Source organism: Neltuma alba, unplaced genomic scaffold, assembly GCF_004799145.2.
Source record: "Neltuma alba isolate B1F8T4 unplaced genomic scaffold, ASM479914v2 tig00005820_pilon, whole genome shotgun sequence".
Lineage (NCBI taxonomy): Eukaryota > Viridiplantae > Streptophyta > Magnoliopsida > Fabales > Fabaceae > Neltuma > Neltuma alba.
The window spans coordinates 1-17,123 of record NW_021634242.1 but is presented as its reverse complement, the minus strand read 5'-3'; the positions used below and the strand labels follow the sequence as shown (position 1 = coordinate 17,123).

The window sequence follows — 17,123 nt, the reverse complement described above, 5'->3', positions numbered from 1 at the left end:
TGATGCCTAGTATCTAAAAGGATGCTTTACACTTACCAAAGAGAAAAATAACACTACTAATAAAGATTTCTTTATCACCGAAAAATTACCGTTGAGAGAGGACACGTGTCAGCATGATTATCCACCTGTCTTCCTTACTCTCATTTGGGATTCCGCACCCACGTCTCAGTCTTTGTTTCTTTGCTTGGGTTCGCTCCGTTCTAAGGCAAAGAATACTCGCAACTTCATCTCCCTCCCTCCCGCTCCGCCCCCTCGGTTAGCCCGTGAGCTATCCTCCTCCTCCGCAAAATATCGGCAATTCAGCCACTCTCCGCCACGGTTTCGCAATGGGATTTTAACAAAACTGAGCAATGTTGTTACTTTCCTGCGTATTCTCAACCATCGTCTTTATCCCCTTTGCATTGTTTCTCTGCTTCACCAACAGCGTCGTTACAATCGCCACCACTGAATTCGACTTTGGCACCCTGACTTTGAGCAGTCTCAAACTTCTCGGAGACGCGCACTTGGACAATGACAGTGTCAGGCTCACTAGGGATCTCGCCGTCCCCAACTCTGGTGCCGGCAGAGCTTTCTACTCTAAACCAGTCAGATTCAGGCAACCCGGCACTCACTCTCCGGCGAGTTTCAATACCTTTTTCTCCTTTTCAATTACCAATCTGAATCCATCCTCCATTGGAGGGGGGCTCGCTTTCCTAATCTCGCCGGATGCCGAGACCATCGGTGATGCCGGCGGCTTCCTTGGCCTCCTTAAAGGGGACGGCTCTTCCTCTGGTTTTCTGGCTGTCGAATTCGACACTCTGATGGATGTTGAGTTCAAGGACATTAACGGAAATCATGTGGGTCTGGACCTGAATAGTGTGGTTTCGACGCATGTTGGTGACTTGGAATCTGTTGGAATCGATCTAAAAAGTGGCGATCTTGTGAACGCATGGATCGAATATAACGGCTCAACAAGGGGCTTTAACATCTGGGTTTCGTACTCAAATCTTAGACCGAAAGATCCCTTACTCTCATTCGATCTTGATCTGGATCAGTACGTAAATGACTTGATGTATGTGGGTTTCTCTGGCTCTACGCAGGGGAGTACAGAGGTCCACAGCTTAGAGTGGTGGAGCTTTAGCTCTTCCTTTGACTCCAATTTGCCTTCTGGATCAGGTTCATCTGCTCCGCCGCCGCCTCCAACTCTAAGTACGATGAACTCAACCGCTAGTTCCGTGAAGTCGCCTCCCCCTTCATTGGCTCCTGCAGCTTCAAATACTCAACCAGAGAATAGTAAATCGTCCTGTCAGAATGAGCTCTGTAAGCAAAATCCTGGAGCCGTTGCGGGAATTGTGACAGCAGGGGCCTTCGTTTTGGCTTTATTCGCCGGTGCATTCATTTGGGTGTACTCTAAAAAGGTCAAACGCGTTAAGAAGGCCGAGTCACTTGCCTCAGATATCATCAAAATGCCAAAAGAATTTAGCTACAAGGAGCTCAAATCAGCCACCAAGTGCTTCAATGCTAATAGAATAATTGGTCACGGCGCTTTTGGGACTGTGTATAAGGGTATATTGCCAGATAACGGTGATATCATTGCGGTGAAGAGATGCAGCCATAGCAGTCAAGGGAAGAACGAATTCTTATCTGAATTATCCATAATTGGGTCCCTTAGACATCGAAATCTTGTTCGTCTTCAAGGATGGTGCCACGAGAAAGGTGAAATCTTATTAGTCTATGACTTAATGCCCAATGGGAGTCTAGATAAAGCGCTATTCGAGGCCCGAACACCTCTACCATGGCCTCACAGGCTTAAAATTCTATTAGGCGTTGCCTCAGCCCTCGCATATTTGCATCAGGAGTGCGAAAACCAGGTAATTCACCGAGACGTGAAGACAAGTAACATAATGTTAGACGAAGGTTTCAATGCCCGCTTGGGCGATTTTGGTTTAGCTCGTCAAACAGAACACGACAAGTCGCCGGATGCCACGGTGGCGGCGGGAACAATGGGCTATCTGGCGCCGGAGTATCTCCTCACAGGTAGAGCCACAGAGAAAACTGATATATTCAGTTACGGTGCGGTAGTTCTTGAAGTGGCCTGCGGAAGAAGACCCATTGAGAAAGATGCTAACGGTGCTGGTAAAGTAGGTGCGAGCAGTAACTTGGTAGAGTGGGTGTGGAGCCTGCACAGAGAAGGGAGGTTGCTAATGGCTGCTGATGCGAGGCTGTGTGGTGAGTTCGACGAAGCAGAAATGAGGAGGGTGCTATTAGTCGGGCTGGCTTGTTCTCAACCCGACCCGTTTAACAGGCCCACGATGAGGGCCGTGGTACAGATGTTGGTAGGGGAAGCGGATGTCCCAGTTGTTCCAAGGACGAAGCCATCCACTAGTTATAGCACATCGCACCTCTTAATGAACTTGCAGGACAGTGTCTCTGACTGTAATGGCATGATCGCCGTCACTTCCTCATCTTCAGACAACAGCTTTAACGTTGCAGATGTCGTCTGACGCCAATCAACGGCCGGACCATTTTCTTTTTTATCTGTTGACTCATTAGTGTATATACATAAGTATTCATTTATTCATGCATGTAGGTAAACTGGGACACACATTTTGAAAATTAAAATGGGAGGGTACTAGAAGGGCAGGAACGAGTCTTCTTTGTGATTGGTGTGGTTTGGTTTGTAGATGCTTTAATAAGCAAAGCAGCCCTGTTGTGAAAAAAGGGGAAGAGTTCGAGGGGAAAGTTTGGTTGAAGCATGAGAGGAGGAGTAAGAGGGAGTTTTCTCCGTTCATACTTGGGCTTTGAAAGAGTTGCATCACTGGTTGGGGACAGCTGAACCATGATGTTGATGTTGGAAGTTTTGTCTCTAATAATAACAATTCCATATTGCAACGGATCATAATATATGTATGTGACGATAATGTTATTAAAGTGAGAGACAATTGCGTGTGTAATTAGTTGTTAATTTAATCAGAATAATCTGGGAGCAACGTCTCTCTGGAGCAAACTTTTTGGGTTTCTGAAATGAGTGCGTCGGCTGGTGACATCCAGCTTTCACTGACTTTTCAGGTGGTAAAGCATCTTTGTTTTACATGCATGACATTGTTTCCTTTGAGAAAAACTACTGCAATAAATCGAACCAAAATGAGCGGTTTGGTACTCGCATCTCAATGCAAGTGGTTTTCTCGGGCTCCAAATTCCCCCGCCCCAAGCCCCAAGCCCCAACGTTTCCCCCCTTTCTTTTCATTTACTAAGGGCCCAACCATCCGAAACCATGGCCTGTTTGATTTCTCATTTTTAAAATATTTTTTATTTTTTAAAATTAAAATTAAAATAACTTTTTTAATAATTAATTTTCACTTAAATTATTTGTAATAAAAATGATCTGTTTTTTTAAAAAATAAAAAATAAGATTAATTTTTATATATTTCCTCTTTTTTTTATTCTGTGAAATTTTTATATTTTTTCATAAGGATGTCTATAATTTACAAGTGATGCTGTTTTTCTTTTTAAATTTTCCGTCTTGTCTTGTGTATGTTTATACACATTATGTTCAGATGTCAAAAATATTTTACGTCAAAATTTCGTGTTATTTTATTTCGATTATTAATTTTATAAATTATGAATACGCATATGTTTTGCTTGTCTTGCTGACTTTTCTTCAAAAAAAAAAAAAAGGAATTTTGTCTCGTTACTTAACCCCGCGCGGTGGGGGACCAATAAACGTTTTGAAGCGCTATATAATTACGGCGTTAGCGGTCTGCCTCTCTTCTGGAATCTTCTCATTTCGCTGTGAAAACCAGGCACCTCGCGAAGCGGGTGGATCTGTTAGATTTTGCGCGGCAGCCATGGCCGATGACTTTGATTTTTCTGATCAAGTTCCTCCTTCTTTCGATCGCGTGGTATTGATCTCTGTCTTCCCTTCGTTTTCATCCTTTGCTTCTTTCACGATCGCATGTTATATCATTTAGATCTGTAAATGACACGTTTGAGCGATAATTGTCTTGTGCCAATGAGTTTATACTTTGGATGATCCATATATTCTTGTGGTGTAATCGTTATATGTATTTATTTATTGTTATAAATTACGTCCCTTGCCGACCCCTGAAATCCTCTTTTGCTAAGAATTGGAATAGATCATGCCATGCATGAGAGTGGGCGTGTTCTTTACAGCTCAGATCTTCGAATTCGTAATGGAGTTTGAAGGGCAATTTAGTTTTTCTTGCAATGGCCAACAAATTTTCCTCACAAACAAAGGCCAAAATGCGACATTTATTTTGACATTGACTGTTAGTTTTTTACATGAGAAAATATTGGTTTTTTCATTCACGCCTGTGCTTTTCGCCTATCTTAAGAGAGAATTTTATTGTGTCTCCATGTATTTAATAAAAAAGGCTTTCTTGATTCGTTTGAATTATTCTGCTATGGGGTCAATATCATTTAGGCATGATATTTTCAAATTTTTTTTTTTAAACAACGATATTGATATAGGTGTTCTTGTTCAAATTTTAACGGAGTAGTGATATCTACAGCCCTAACGATTTGATCTTTATTTGAAGTTTCGTGCATAGTGTTTAAGCTATGGTTTGAAATGTCGGAGTCCACTTGAGGTGTTGCGTACAGCACAATTCCTTTAATTCACTGTATGATTAATAAGACTAATGCAAATATATCGGCTTGATGCTCACATGGTTAAGATGATGGAGAAGTAGGGCCTGGCCATAGTCATGCTCTGACAACAAATTCAGTGATAAGAAATCAACTACAGTTCTTGTGTGTTGAAAATTGCTATAGGAGTTTGGTAAGAAATTCAAGGAGAAGCGCTTTCATATGTAACAAAATTTAAGGGATTGTTCGGCACTAAATTTGGAAAATAATGGTCCATTGGTCCTGGAAATTACGCTCTGTAGGTGAAATTCTAGATTAAATATCTTCCATTTCATTGTGACAGCATTTGCATGTTAACGAAGGCCATGTTTTTCTTACATTATTAATCTTCAGTATAGACATTTTTGTGCCATGTCATATAAAGTGGGCTTTCTTTCGGACATTCCCCAACACCCCCGCCCCCAAAAAAAAAAGAGAGAGAAAAGAAAAGAAAGAAAAAGGAAAAAGAAAAGAAAAGTAATGGAGTCCCCACCTTGATCAAAGCTGTAGTTGATATGTATTCCGGCTATAATGGTGTTCAAGAATTGTAAGTGGTGAATTAGTTGTCTATTATTTTTATCTGTGTGCATTAATTTCGCAGTTTCTTCTTGTTGATTTCTTTCTTATGTGTTTTTCCTATCATGTCATTTAGGGAGATGTGATTAAGAATTCTGAAGCCAAAGGATTCAATCCAGGGTTAATAGTTCTCCTGGTTGTTGGAGGGCTGCTATTGACATTCCTCATTGGAAATTATGCCCTTTACCTGTATGCGCAGAGAACCCTTCCTCCTCGAAAAAAGAAGCCAGTCTCAAAGAAGAAGATGAAGAGGGAGAGACTGAAGCAAGGCGTTTCTGCACCTGGAGAGTAGAGATTTGGTATTCACTGTATGCTGTGTGTGTTGTTAATGTGTACTCTTCTGAAAAATTTTCTCTTTCTATGATCGTTAGTATGCCAATTTTATCTTGTCCATCTGTATTTTTAGTGAATTTGAACTTGGCCAGATAAACTAGTATTTGAGTAATATTATGAAGCGAACGGTTCATCTCAGCATTTTTTGAGGAGTTCACGGGCTGTGAGTAGCGTCCCGCTTCGTTTTTGTTGCCTCTCTGATAGAAACATACATGTGAAGCATGTCAAACTGCTCAAGTATTTTGGATCTCTGTGTTGAGCTTCTTGATGCGTCTTTCCCGTTCTTAAGGATACTTTAGGCTGCCGCTATCTGTATGACTTAAGCGAACGTCATGCAAAATTTGCTTGAGCGAAGTCACCCTGAAGGGGATAACTATGTGATTTTTGGGTGATGAAGCGATGAATTAGAAATTGGGTTAATAGGAAGAAAGTTGGATGTAGGAAGGGTTGAATGAAGGGTTGGATAGTCGAACCAAGTTATGATTTTAAAAGTGATTTTATGGTATATGAAATTAGTATATATTTAGGAAGAGTTTGAATTTTTAAAAGTGATTTTTAATTTAATCCAAAACCCTCAAGTCATTCAGAATTTATTTATTTGGATGGTAAAATTTTAATGTATATTATATTGATTATATTCATTTTAATATTTTTTATTTTAAAAAGAAAAAGAAAAATAAATAAATAATCTATCAAATGTTAGCCTTGAGAGGACAATAATAAAATTAAGATAAAGTTGAAATAAAAATTTCGGACCGTTCAGATGTATGATTGTAGAATGATCGTTATGGTCATTGCGAAGCAGGTTACTTGTCTTACAAGCAGCTAAGTTGGATCAGGAAACGTCATTGCAGAGGACATCTTTTCCTTCTTGCCCTTATTTTCTCGTACATACAAGTATACAAATGTTGAAGTTATTATTAGTTCTTTCTCTGGTGTCCATTATTAGTTAAGACTTTGTAATGTTTACTTTTTTATTAATATCATTTGCCTTTATATCCCAAAAAAAAAAAAGCATGATTGGGAATCAGCAACATGGTGCCGCTATTTTCCACCAACAGTGTATCCGAATTCCCACTTACAATGGAAATCTCCAGAAACTTGAAGATATAAAAGATTTTCATTCCCAACAGCTGATTTGGGAAGAAAAATAGTAAATAGTCTATATCCATTTATCAGTCAAATATATATCATATATCCAACATATCTCCGATCTCAAAATACAGCAAAACGCAAAAAAAAAAAAAAAAAAAGGTGTCTCGTGTTGCACAACGAAGACGCTATCCAAGTACATGACATCTATGTTGGTATTGAGACCATATTCACGAGACGAGGTAAAAGGCTCAACAAAGTTATCCGAGATCAAATTCCCCGGAGACCGCAGAAACACGAGAGAAGAACAAAACACAGGGAAGTTGAGGAAGAATAATATCAAGCCCCACGCCCCATGGTCTGCTCTACAGGGGAAGCATAAGAAGCACTGGTTTGGTATTGAAGCCCGGATGAGGCAGCCTGCGACGCAGCTCCCGAGCTTCTTGGCAAAGAGCACACGAATGACAGATCACATGTGTTGCAAAGTCACACGCTGTCTCGTACTGTTCCAGCTGCGCTTCGTCCATCACAAAGCTTCCGCAGCACCCACATGACCTATTCAGTGCCTCGCAAGTTCCCTGATATTTACATATTTTAATCCATTCGTCATGTGGCAGCATAAAGATGCGAATGTTCGTCACACATATAGGAGAATTACTTCACAATCTAATATGCAATTAGTTATATGCGTTTAAGGGGAATTTGTGACACATATACGAGTTTCTTGGTTTTGGATTTTTCATGTCTTCAGAATCTGAACAGACAGACGCATGTGAAGCATAGCTCCGTGTCTCGTGAGTGAGCAAACTATAATAGCTCGTGTAAATTGAAGCAATGCACAATTAATATTGAAAACATCTCCCGTTTAGATGAACAAACTTGAAGCACAACAAAAACTGATTCCGCGGGATCTACACACACAAGTAGAAAAGTTGCCCACTTAATCCAAAATTAGTGAGTTTACGCCCACCTTAGCCAAACGGAAATATGATCACCAGATAACATGTGGAGGAAAGAATAAGGAAACAACTTGCCTCTAAATTGAACTTGCGACGAATGGCAGTACGGCTGGGATAGGAAAACCAAGGAGCAAGACAATTGCACCCAAAAAAGGATTTCCCAAATATATACAGACCAGAATAAGGCAAGCAGTGGTTGGCATATGTTCCAGGAGCAGATCCAAGTCGCTCGACATTGCTTCCGTAGAGCACACATGGAGCCACGCTCCCAAGAAGGCCTATTCCCTCCGTGTCATGAGTTTGAGCATAAGAAAAATTAAAAACGTCTTGAGAAATCAATATCTTAAGGAGAAAAACAAATCGAATAGAAAAAAGAATTCAAGATCCACAAAGTCTTCTAAGTCACAAAAGTGGCACTAAATAAATCGCATGAGATATCACCACCCATAAGCAAGAAAAAATGTACAGTCAAACAAAGAAGACGTATTTGAAATCACGTTATAGGAAAAGATAACCCATTTACTGATTTATTTACATATTAGCTTCAATAAGAAAGAAAACCCAAAATGTCAGGCACTTTTTTGTTCACAAAATAGCAGAGAAAAATAATGAGACAAGGGACTGTTTCTTTTTCTTTTCCGTTTCCTTGATTCTATTAAATTATACATTCTTGCTCTTAATCAATCTCATTCATTTGAAAGAGCGATCATAAGAGGCTCGCCAATCATAAATAAAAATCGAACCGAAGTTAGCTCATACAGCATCAGCCCACATAAATATAAGTATTCTGATATGATACAAAGCTCACATCTCAAATTTTTCTGAAACCGAAGACGTAAGAAATTATGAACAGCGAGAAAGAGACTCACAAACTTCAAGATCGCTGCTGCAAAACTCATCGTTGCGGCCGAGGCAAGCGCAAATGCTGGAGTTCCACTGAGCTCGGCCTATGGGCTCGCCCACCGCACTGCCATGTACAAAGGGAAGGCCGTCGGCGGTCCAACCATATTCATTAGCAGTAGGAGATTCCAGGGGCGGCGGAGACTTGAGAGCCGCCGGCAGCTCCGGTAACAACGGAGGCGTTTTAGGCTTGTTGTCAGCATGTTGAAACTGGGGAACAAGAGGAGTGGCCTCCTCATCGCGATTATCCTTCAAACCCATTGCGGAATTGGGAAATTTGAAATGCGTGGACTTGGTGAAGGAGAATTGAAGAGGAGAAGAAGAAGGATATGGTAAATGAGACCAGAGAGGAGACCAACCAATGAATGTGATTGGAAGCAACCCGCATCCAATCGCCTGTAACCGATTTTCTGCCCTTTTATTCTCTACCATTGCCCAAATTTAATTCATCCGCCTTCACTTTTATAAATTCTTTTAAACTTTTCTTTAATTTTAGACAGACGGAAAAGAGGCAATACTAATTTTTTACTTTTTACTATAACCCGATCAAAATATGCTTAATTATTTTCTCCTTTATTTATATGGTTTGTGAGTGCTAAAGTTACATCATGCATTGGGCTAAAATTAAATTTTACAACTTGCAAGACAAAAGCAACTATTGTAAAAGTGACTCATGGGGGTTAGGTTTAGCGGAAAGAGTTAGTTCCTCACGATGTTAGGAGCTAAGATTCAAATTCCCATTAGGAGAAGTGTTTACATTTAGTATCTAATAATATCTCGAATAGGATTGTCTCTGATAAAAAGATGCCTATACTTTAGCAAGGAAGAAAAATTATTATAGAAGTAACTGCTCCAAAAGAGGCTGGATTTTATGAGTGGGAGAAAGATAACATCAAAAGATAGATCCCTTTCATATTCAAAGACAAAAAATGGTACATCTGTTCCTGATAATTGTGCCTTCTCTTGCATTTCAGTACAAAGTACAAACCCACACCTCACCGCTCCATCCACATCCCCTTTTTAAAAAAAAAAATAAAATTCAGCTGATTACAATTCTCCTCCATAACACATCATTAACCTGTCAAAGGTTGTTCTTTCTGTTTGACGATACAAACTCTAGCTCACTTATGAGGCTTCTTCATCTTCGGATTTTCTTTACCTGGAGAGGGAGAGAATTAACAGTAGAGAGGAAAGAAGGCTTGATGCCATCCTTTCTAACGACATCTTGTAATCCTAATCCAGACTTTCTGTAAATAAGTTGACATACACAATATATACTTGAAAAAAGACAACATGTATTTTTCGAACACAGACATGATGATATATTTGGAAGGGAGACTTGCCTTGAATAGAAGGGGAAGAGTGGGAAGGATGAGGTGGAGGAATAGAGGAGTGCGTCTCTGGGCCTCTATAATCAATCTCATACGTCTCCTCTGATATTTCTGAATCCAGTACTCGCCATGATCTCCCTATTACGCACGCCAAATTCTAATTAAACCCCACCACCACCACAAAACAAATATATATACATGTAGCTGATTAGAAGAGAGAAAGACACAAACCTCCGGGGAAGCAGTGGAGAGAAAGAACGAGAAAGAGGAAGAAGCTAGACCTGAGATCCATATTCCCAACTTTGCTGAGGACTGTGACGATCCCTGGATGATTTATAAGCACTATAAAACAAGAAGAAAAGGGTTCAATTAACGCTGGGATGGCCCACGCCCTTCACTTTGATATGTTTAAATATACGAGTTTGAGCATCAAAGGGTCGCCTTCCACACAGCAACAAGTTAGCAGGTGGAGCTGGTTCCAATAACATGCATTTGCCCCTCACTCTCATCTCTGTGATGGGCCCAACATTTGCATGTGCCTTTAACTATAACTCTGCAACTGCCCTACGGAGGGACAGCGCGCCCGCGCACACACAATTACCCCCTCAAGCTTTCTTCTCCTCAGTCCTCACGAGTTCATATGTTTAGTTGTTTACTTTTGTTTCCAAGCATGTTGATTCAATCGTTGGTCCATTTTAGTGTTACGGAGGTTGTGTGTTGGTTTACAACTAAAACTGAGCAATGTGAAGAGGTGAAATGATGCATCTTTAGTGATGGAAGCATGTTGCAAGCAACCCACGACATATATAATTGGAGGAGTGTGTGGGAGAGGCAGCAAATAATGTTCTGATGAATCTGAGAGCCTCGAGAGGACAGGCACGTGATGCCATTTCGGTGGCAAGTGGCATATATGGGTCCAGAATGACTCACTCACCTGGCAACAACCCAAAGTTTGAAGACTTTGAGCATTTATGATGGCCACCCCTTTTGTTCAGCCCCTAAAGCTTACATTTCGACTCCTATACAAAACACATATTTCCCAAAGCCTAAATGAAATGACATCTCTATAGGAATTGATAACATATTGTCACTTCAATTGTGATTATTTTTTCTAGTTGTTTTTTAGAAGAAGAGTTGGTGGTGCACCCTTTCACCGAAAAAAAAATCTGATTTCTGTATCACACTGATCAGGCCCATTGGGCTCTCGAGGTATGCCACAATGGAGCACAGACCATTTGACTCGTGGCCCGTTGTGGCTGCAGGGGTACAAGGTCCCAGTAATTGAGTAATATGCATGTAATACTGGGTTACTTAAGGCATTAGCTAACAATAAATAAAAGGTAGGAGCAAGTTAACTTAGTCGTTCATTTCTGGATTTACTGAACGCCCTGGGCAAAAAATGGAGTGTGCGATGAACAAAACAGCAACTAGTGTAGTGAAATCATTGTGTAAATGTTCTTTTGACTTTTAGGATTATGAGATGTAACAGAGCAAATTAAGGGTAAAAGGAGAGTGAATCAGTAAAACATAAGTTTGTCATACCCAAGCATTGAGTTGAGTGGCTGGACGATTCGGTGCATGGCGAGCGGATATGAGAGAGCGTAGAGATCTGAGATGGACAAAAAAATGGACCACCCGTTTGTGAAACCAACTTGTAATTATCAATTTTGCTGTCGCTTCTTCATGCTGTTATAAATGCTTTGTCACGCGGCGTCACATGCCATTGACTCTTCCCCATCTCAACAATTCCATCAAACCCAACCCTCTCCTCTCTCACGTGCATTTATAACACACTATGGACCACGGAATATGGTACCCGCATAATTTAATAATCACTCCTTTTACTTATTTTTCCTGCTCTAACTGACAAATTTTATATTATACTCTTTCAATAATTAATATAAGACCTAATTAATTAATTTGAATAGATTGTAAATGTTAGTTAATTTTGTTAATATGACATGTTTTTTTTTCCTAAAACATTCTAATCATCTTTTTTATTTCATTCACTATTTATCTTCGACTTGATTATTACTAAAGAAATATTAATAAGTTAATTTTAAAAAAATGATAAACATATAAAATAGATCCTATACATAGAATCAATATCAACTCTCAAATTTGATCTACCTTAGCTACAGTAGAAGTGCTATTTTACTCCTTACTCCTTAGATCACTGGCTCTCGTAGCAAAACACGCCGCCAAGTATATTTGAAACCCGAAGCCCGAAGGAGAAGTACGTCACTTACTTGCCCTCGTTTGACCGTTTCATATTGTTTTAGTTTGTTATGGTTTTTTAAAATTTTCAAGTCCATTGCTGGATCTCACCCTAGTTGGACTCAAGTACAAACATGTGCAGTGATCAATGGGAAAGGAAATTTGGTCTAAACTATAATGAGTTGAAAACTACAGAGCTTTGGATAAATGTTATGCCAAACACGCATTTAATATTAACTAAAGCAAATGTACACCTGAGATCACGGAGGATTGAAAAGCGGCTGGCCTCAGAGTCACAAAAGCAATAAACATACAATAAAGTAACTGTGTTTGCAGTCCCCGTTTACACCACCGGGTGGGGAAAGTGGGTCAGAGGATCCAAAGGTACTTTTGAAATGGACGAAGTTCGATGACATGAACCGTTGGACAAACCAACACAAAAAAATGCAGATAAAAAGCAAAACCAGAGATCAGCAAGAGACGTTCTTTATTTTCGCAACATCGTTTTAGTTTCTTCTCTACAAACACAGTCAAGTACGGTTACCTCCACACCCCTGACTGACACAGTTTATGATATGAAATGTTATGAATTCACACCCGCTACAACCATTTCTGTGTTTTTTCTTTCTATGTACTCCTGATGAAATTTGCCCTTTTGATGTCACTCACAGAGCTATGGAGATTCTCTCGTACAGCCCCAGATGTCCGAACAGTGACTGTATCAGGGGAAGACGACTTTTATGACTATTATGTACTCATCTACAGCTAGTGACCATCATGGGAAACTAAATTAAAACAAGTTATATGCAGAGTAATGGAGTTGGGAATTGGTTAATTACAAATAATGCGGCGAGCTTGAACCAGCCAAACCCAGCCTCTCTTTTTCCAGAAATTTATCTCAGGATCAAGTTTCTGAGAGGTCCTTGCCGGCTCCGATTTGCACCTTGTGAGTATGAGAGGACGTGCAGAGTCTCCCCCTCCATCCCACCTCTTCAAGTCTCGAGCGTTTTCGGATTTGATAATTCTCTTTGACTGTATCTTCAAGCCCTTTGAAAAACCCAGGCTCTTCCTCTGCTCTCGGATCCAATCTCCCTTCTTTATCTGAAACTGATTCTATCTGGGAGGTAGTTTTCTCGTGTTCGGTCTGCTGTCCATTTTGCTGCTCTGTTTTCTGCCCCTCCTCTGTTCTTCATTATCCAATGGCGAACCCCAGAACCTAGAAGCCAAAGATGAAGATCTGTATGGGGCTGATCTACATCTAGTCAATAGCAAGGCGTTTTTGGGTGGCGTGGTCGGCACAGGAACATCCTCATTCGCATTCGCGTCAGCTCGTTCTTGGAATCCCTCTTCCTCTAATTCGTAATCTCCATGCTGCGTCTCTTCATTGTACCTCTCCCTGAGATTCAATTGACTTATAGCTGAATCTTGTCTCACCTTAGTTCTTTTACTTCGAAAACTGATATGGGAAAGAAGCTACAGTTGGGCCAAAGGGGCTTGGAGGGGCAGTGGCAGTGGCAGGAGCTGGGCCTGATTTTAGCGGCGAGACGGCGGCAAGAGAGACCATCCCGGAACCACCAGCAGCGGCGGCTGCATCTGGTGGGACTCGTGTCGCCGTTATTTCGATTCCGTTTAGCGGCGGCATGATGATGTTTGGAGGAACGTCTAACTCGGACTTGGCCCATGCAGGTGACCTTGGGGGAAGAAGGTTCTTGAGAATCAATGGCAGTGGTCTTTTTCCTGACGAACATGGGGCTTGACCTTGACCTGCCTCGGCTCCGACTGGCGACGTTGGTTCTTAAGAATCGCATCAGAGGTGGAGGGAACTTATCGGGCCGACCGGGACTGGAAATGGGTTTGGAAGAAGACTTCATATTCATGGCGGCAGTGGGGCAATAGAAGAAATTAAAGAGGGGACGACGACGAAAGGTGTTTGGGAGGGAAGAGAGCCAAGGAAGAGGATGGTGGGCAAAGTGAAAGGCAGAAGAAGAAGAAGATAATGGTGGAGGAGGAGGGGAGTTATGACATAATTTTTAGGGAAGAAGCTTCCGCAAATATTTGTTGGGATGGAGTTACGAGTCTCTTATTTTTATTTCGCCGTTGCACGGGTGGGTGGTTCCCTCTATGATTTCCAGTTTGTTCGTTTCTCCTCGGTTTTGCCCTCCCCCTCTTTTATTCCTCTCATTTTTTATCCTTTAACTAATGTTTAACTGTATATTATCTCCCTAGGGATTTAGTTTCTTTCCAAAAGTATAATCATTTTTTAAAATGTTTCTTATACATATTGCTTATGTTAATTTAATTCAAATTAGTATCTCTCAGTATGGGTAACTTAGATTGGCCAGAAAACTTTATAATAACAAAAATCGCAACAAAAAAAACAAGCATATTTGGTCATATTCGTGATAGGCCTGGGGAATGCATAGAATCTGTCAAAGTAATACATACACCCTCAAAATTATTAATTTTAGAAAAAATAACAAAAAATTACCTATTAAATTTTAAAAAGATAAAAAGGTAATGTTGACTCTAATAATGGTTTTGATTGTATTTGTAATAATTATACATACACCCTTAAAATTTCAACCTGATCTAGTCCGGTCCAGAAAAAATAGGCCTGAAACAAGATTGGACCAGATTGAACCAGACTGGTCTCATCAGCCTAGACTAAACTAGGGACTGACCCCTTAACTAGTTGGTCCAGTCCAGTCTAACCCCTTTTTAAAAAATTTTAACTATTATTTATATAATTTTAATTTGTTTTAATTATTCTACATAAGATTTTTTGTCTATTCAAGATTTATTATTGACTTTCAAGTAATGAGCACGTGTATATATTTTCTGCAATATAATATCTATATTAATGATGATTACTAAATAAAACATGACATTATTGAGAAATTGAAAGAGAATGATCAAATTTGATAAAGTTTGGATCAAAATATGTACAAATTTTATATAGTAAATTACAATCTTGTTCTTATTGAAGAAATTTTTTTAAAAAAATAAATTGAGGTCTGGTCTAGACACTCTAGAGGATCAAATCCAGTCTAACTCGACCTCAGGTTGGTGCTAAACTAGACCAGACTTTGAGTTATTTTTTAGCCTGAGATCTTTACTGAATTAGACTTCAAGTTGATAACAAACCCGATCCAATATGGTCCATGCACACTCCTATTAAAATATATCAAAATTACTTATTTATCATTTAAAATTAACTGGTACTTTATCGTATTTTTCCATAATGTTATCAATACTCAATTTATATAAAATATTAAGAAAATGTAAGAAATCTTCTAAAATTTCGTGAGGCCTGGCCACCGTAATATAACCCTAATATACATAATAAAAGAGGATTCCTTTGCAAGAAGGGAGTGTGATTTAGCAAAAGAGATGGGGATTTGTCCAAGGAACTAGTTAATATGATGGGAGTGATTGAGTGTGGCATTGAATCAAAGAGGCGCGGCCGTTCATTGGTGATTGATTGATGGGCACTGAATAGTGTCCAAACTGCGAAGCAATCAATCAAAGTTACTGTTACTTCATTCCCCTCCGCCTTCTATTTACCGCTCTTTGCCTCCTTCACTCCTTTCTCTATCATATTGGCCCAAGCTCCAAAGCAATGACACGCCATTCCGACTAGCAGAGTACATGAGTTATATGAGAGGAATGCTTCATCAACATGGAATAATGATGTCTGAACTTGAATGTCAGATGTTGTCTTGGTGATCACAAGTTGTTAGAATAGGTTGCTTAACCTTTTATCCAACAACAATTGATGATACCCAAAGCATAACGGAGAAATCATGTCAGTGTCCTCACGTCAGATCAAAATGGCTGAATTCATGCAATACAGCCTTCCTAATTCCTTCAAATGCCAAATCAAATGACGTTATTTTGAGGTTTGTGTCTGTTTTTTTCCCTCTCGTCCAACATCACAAATCACGTTCTTCCAGAACAGAAAAGAACCGAGCCTAAGAAATTAGGCCCAAATCAAGTGAGTGGCTCAGAAATGTTGAGCTAACTTTGGCAGGCTTCCAAAAATCGAGGGAAACAGAATGTACCAAAATTAAGATAATTTTAACTTTTTTAGTGTAATGTTATTTAATTAAGATGTTTGGATGGAAACCAAATCATAATTTTAAAAATAATTTTACAATATATAAAAGAGCTTTTCTTGATTTGAGAAAAAATACATTTTAAAAGCACTTTTAAGTTACCTAAACACTCTTTAATGGAAAAATACAAATGCTATTTTTATTTACTGCTTTTTTTTTATTCAATAAGATGCGTAGCAAATATAATCAAAGATATTTATCGGTGTTTTAAGGTGAATTATAGTGATGGGGTGCCTGTACAAGTGAAGGAAGCAGTTAGTGATCACACGCAAGAGAACAAGAAGCAAACAGTTCTCTGGCAACTGGCTTCACAATCAACAAGATTGAAAATATGAGTTTTACATGTCTGATAAGTGATAACGTGGCTTTCCATCGTGTTATCAAACACTATTGGAAGTCCTATAAAGTAAAAAGGCCATATGAATCGTCAGATAAATCAATTTTAATGTCTAATCCACATATTATATGGTTGCAACTTATATGTGAAAATGGGTCACCGTTACTTTTACTGTTCTACGAAGCTATCAGTATACGAGACTGCTAGAATTTTGCATTTATAATAAATATAAATATCTATCAAAGGAATATACAAACAAGGCCCAACCATTGGGTCCAACTAGATAGCTGCCCCTTCTTAAAACCCCAGTTTTCCTCCTCCATTCTGCTTCTTCTCGACGAGGGTTATGGTATATTATTTCTTGCAATTCTGCTCTCTAAAACTTAGCCAGGCAGGCCCCCTTTTATCCTCAGAAAGGCCATCCAGACAGAATAATCGTCAACTCTACAAGTCCACTTACTTACTTAGTACTATCCATGTCTTTTCAATTGCTCCTACATATCCCCACCACGAACGGAGTCATTTCAGGTAATAATATGCACATGCCTCAGAATCAATAGGTCTTTTGACCCCAGCCACGCTTGCTTGGACGCACATCCATGTTTTTGGCGCCTCTAACGCTGCTTCCTTTTTATCA

General features: G+C 39.6%; 2 protein-coding genes and 1 pseudogene across 2 annotated transcripts; 2 read left to right on the top strand and 1 right to left on the bottom strand.

Annotated features, from left to right (window-relative positions):
- The first annotated feature begins 21 nt into the window (after positions 1-21).
- Positions 22-2,878, top strand: LOC114748787 (L-type lectin-domain containing receptor kinase VIII.1-like). Its single transcript, XM_028937242.1, has one exon. It carries the CDS (start codon positions 351-353, stop codon positions 2,481-2,483), a length of 2,133 nt encoding a protein of 710 aa, XP_028793075.1. The 5' UTR covers positions 22-350; the 3' UTR covers positions 2,484-2,878.
- Positions 2,879-3,726: 848 nt separating this feature from the next.
- On the top strand, positions 3,727-5,678 carry LOC114748792 (DNA-binding protein S1FA). The gene is made up of 2 exons (XM_028937249.1): positions 3,727-3,881; positions 5,279-5,678. The coding sequence occupies exons 1-2, from the start codon at positions 3,828-3,830 to the stop codon at positions 5,492-5,494; spliced, it is 270 nt and encodes an 89-aa protein (XP_028793082.1). The 5' UTR covers positions 3,727-3,827; the 3' UTR covers positions 5,495-5,678.
- A 953-nt stretch (positions 5,679-6,631) lies between these two features.
- LOC114748790 (cell number regulator 8-like) lies at positions 6,632-8,859 on the bottom strand (annotated as a pseudogene).
- Between the last annotated feature and the right edge of the window lie 8,264 nt (positions 8,860-17,123).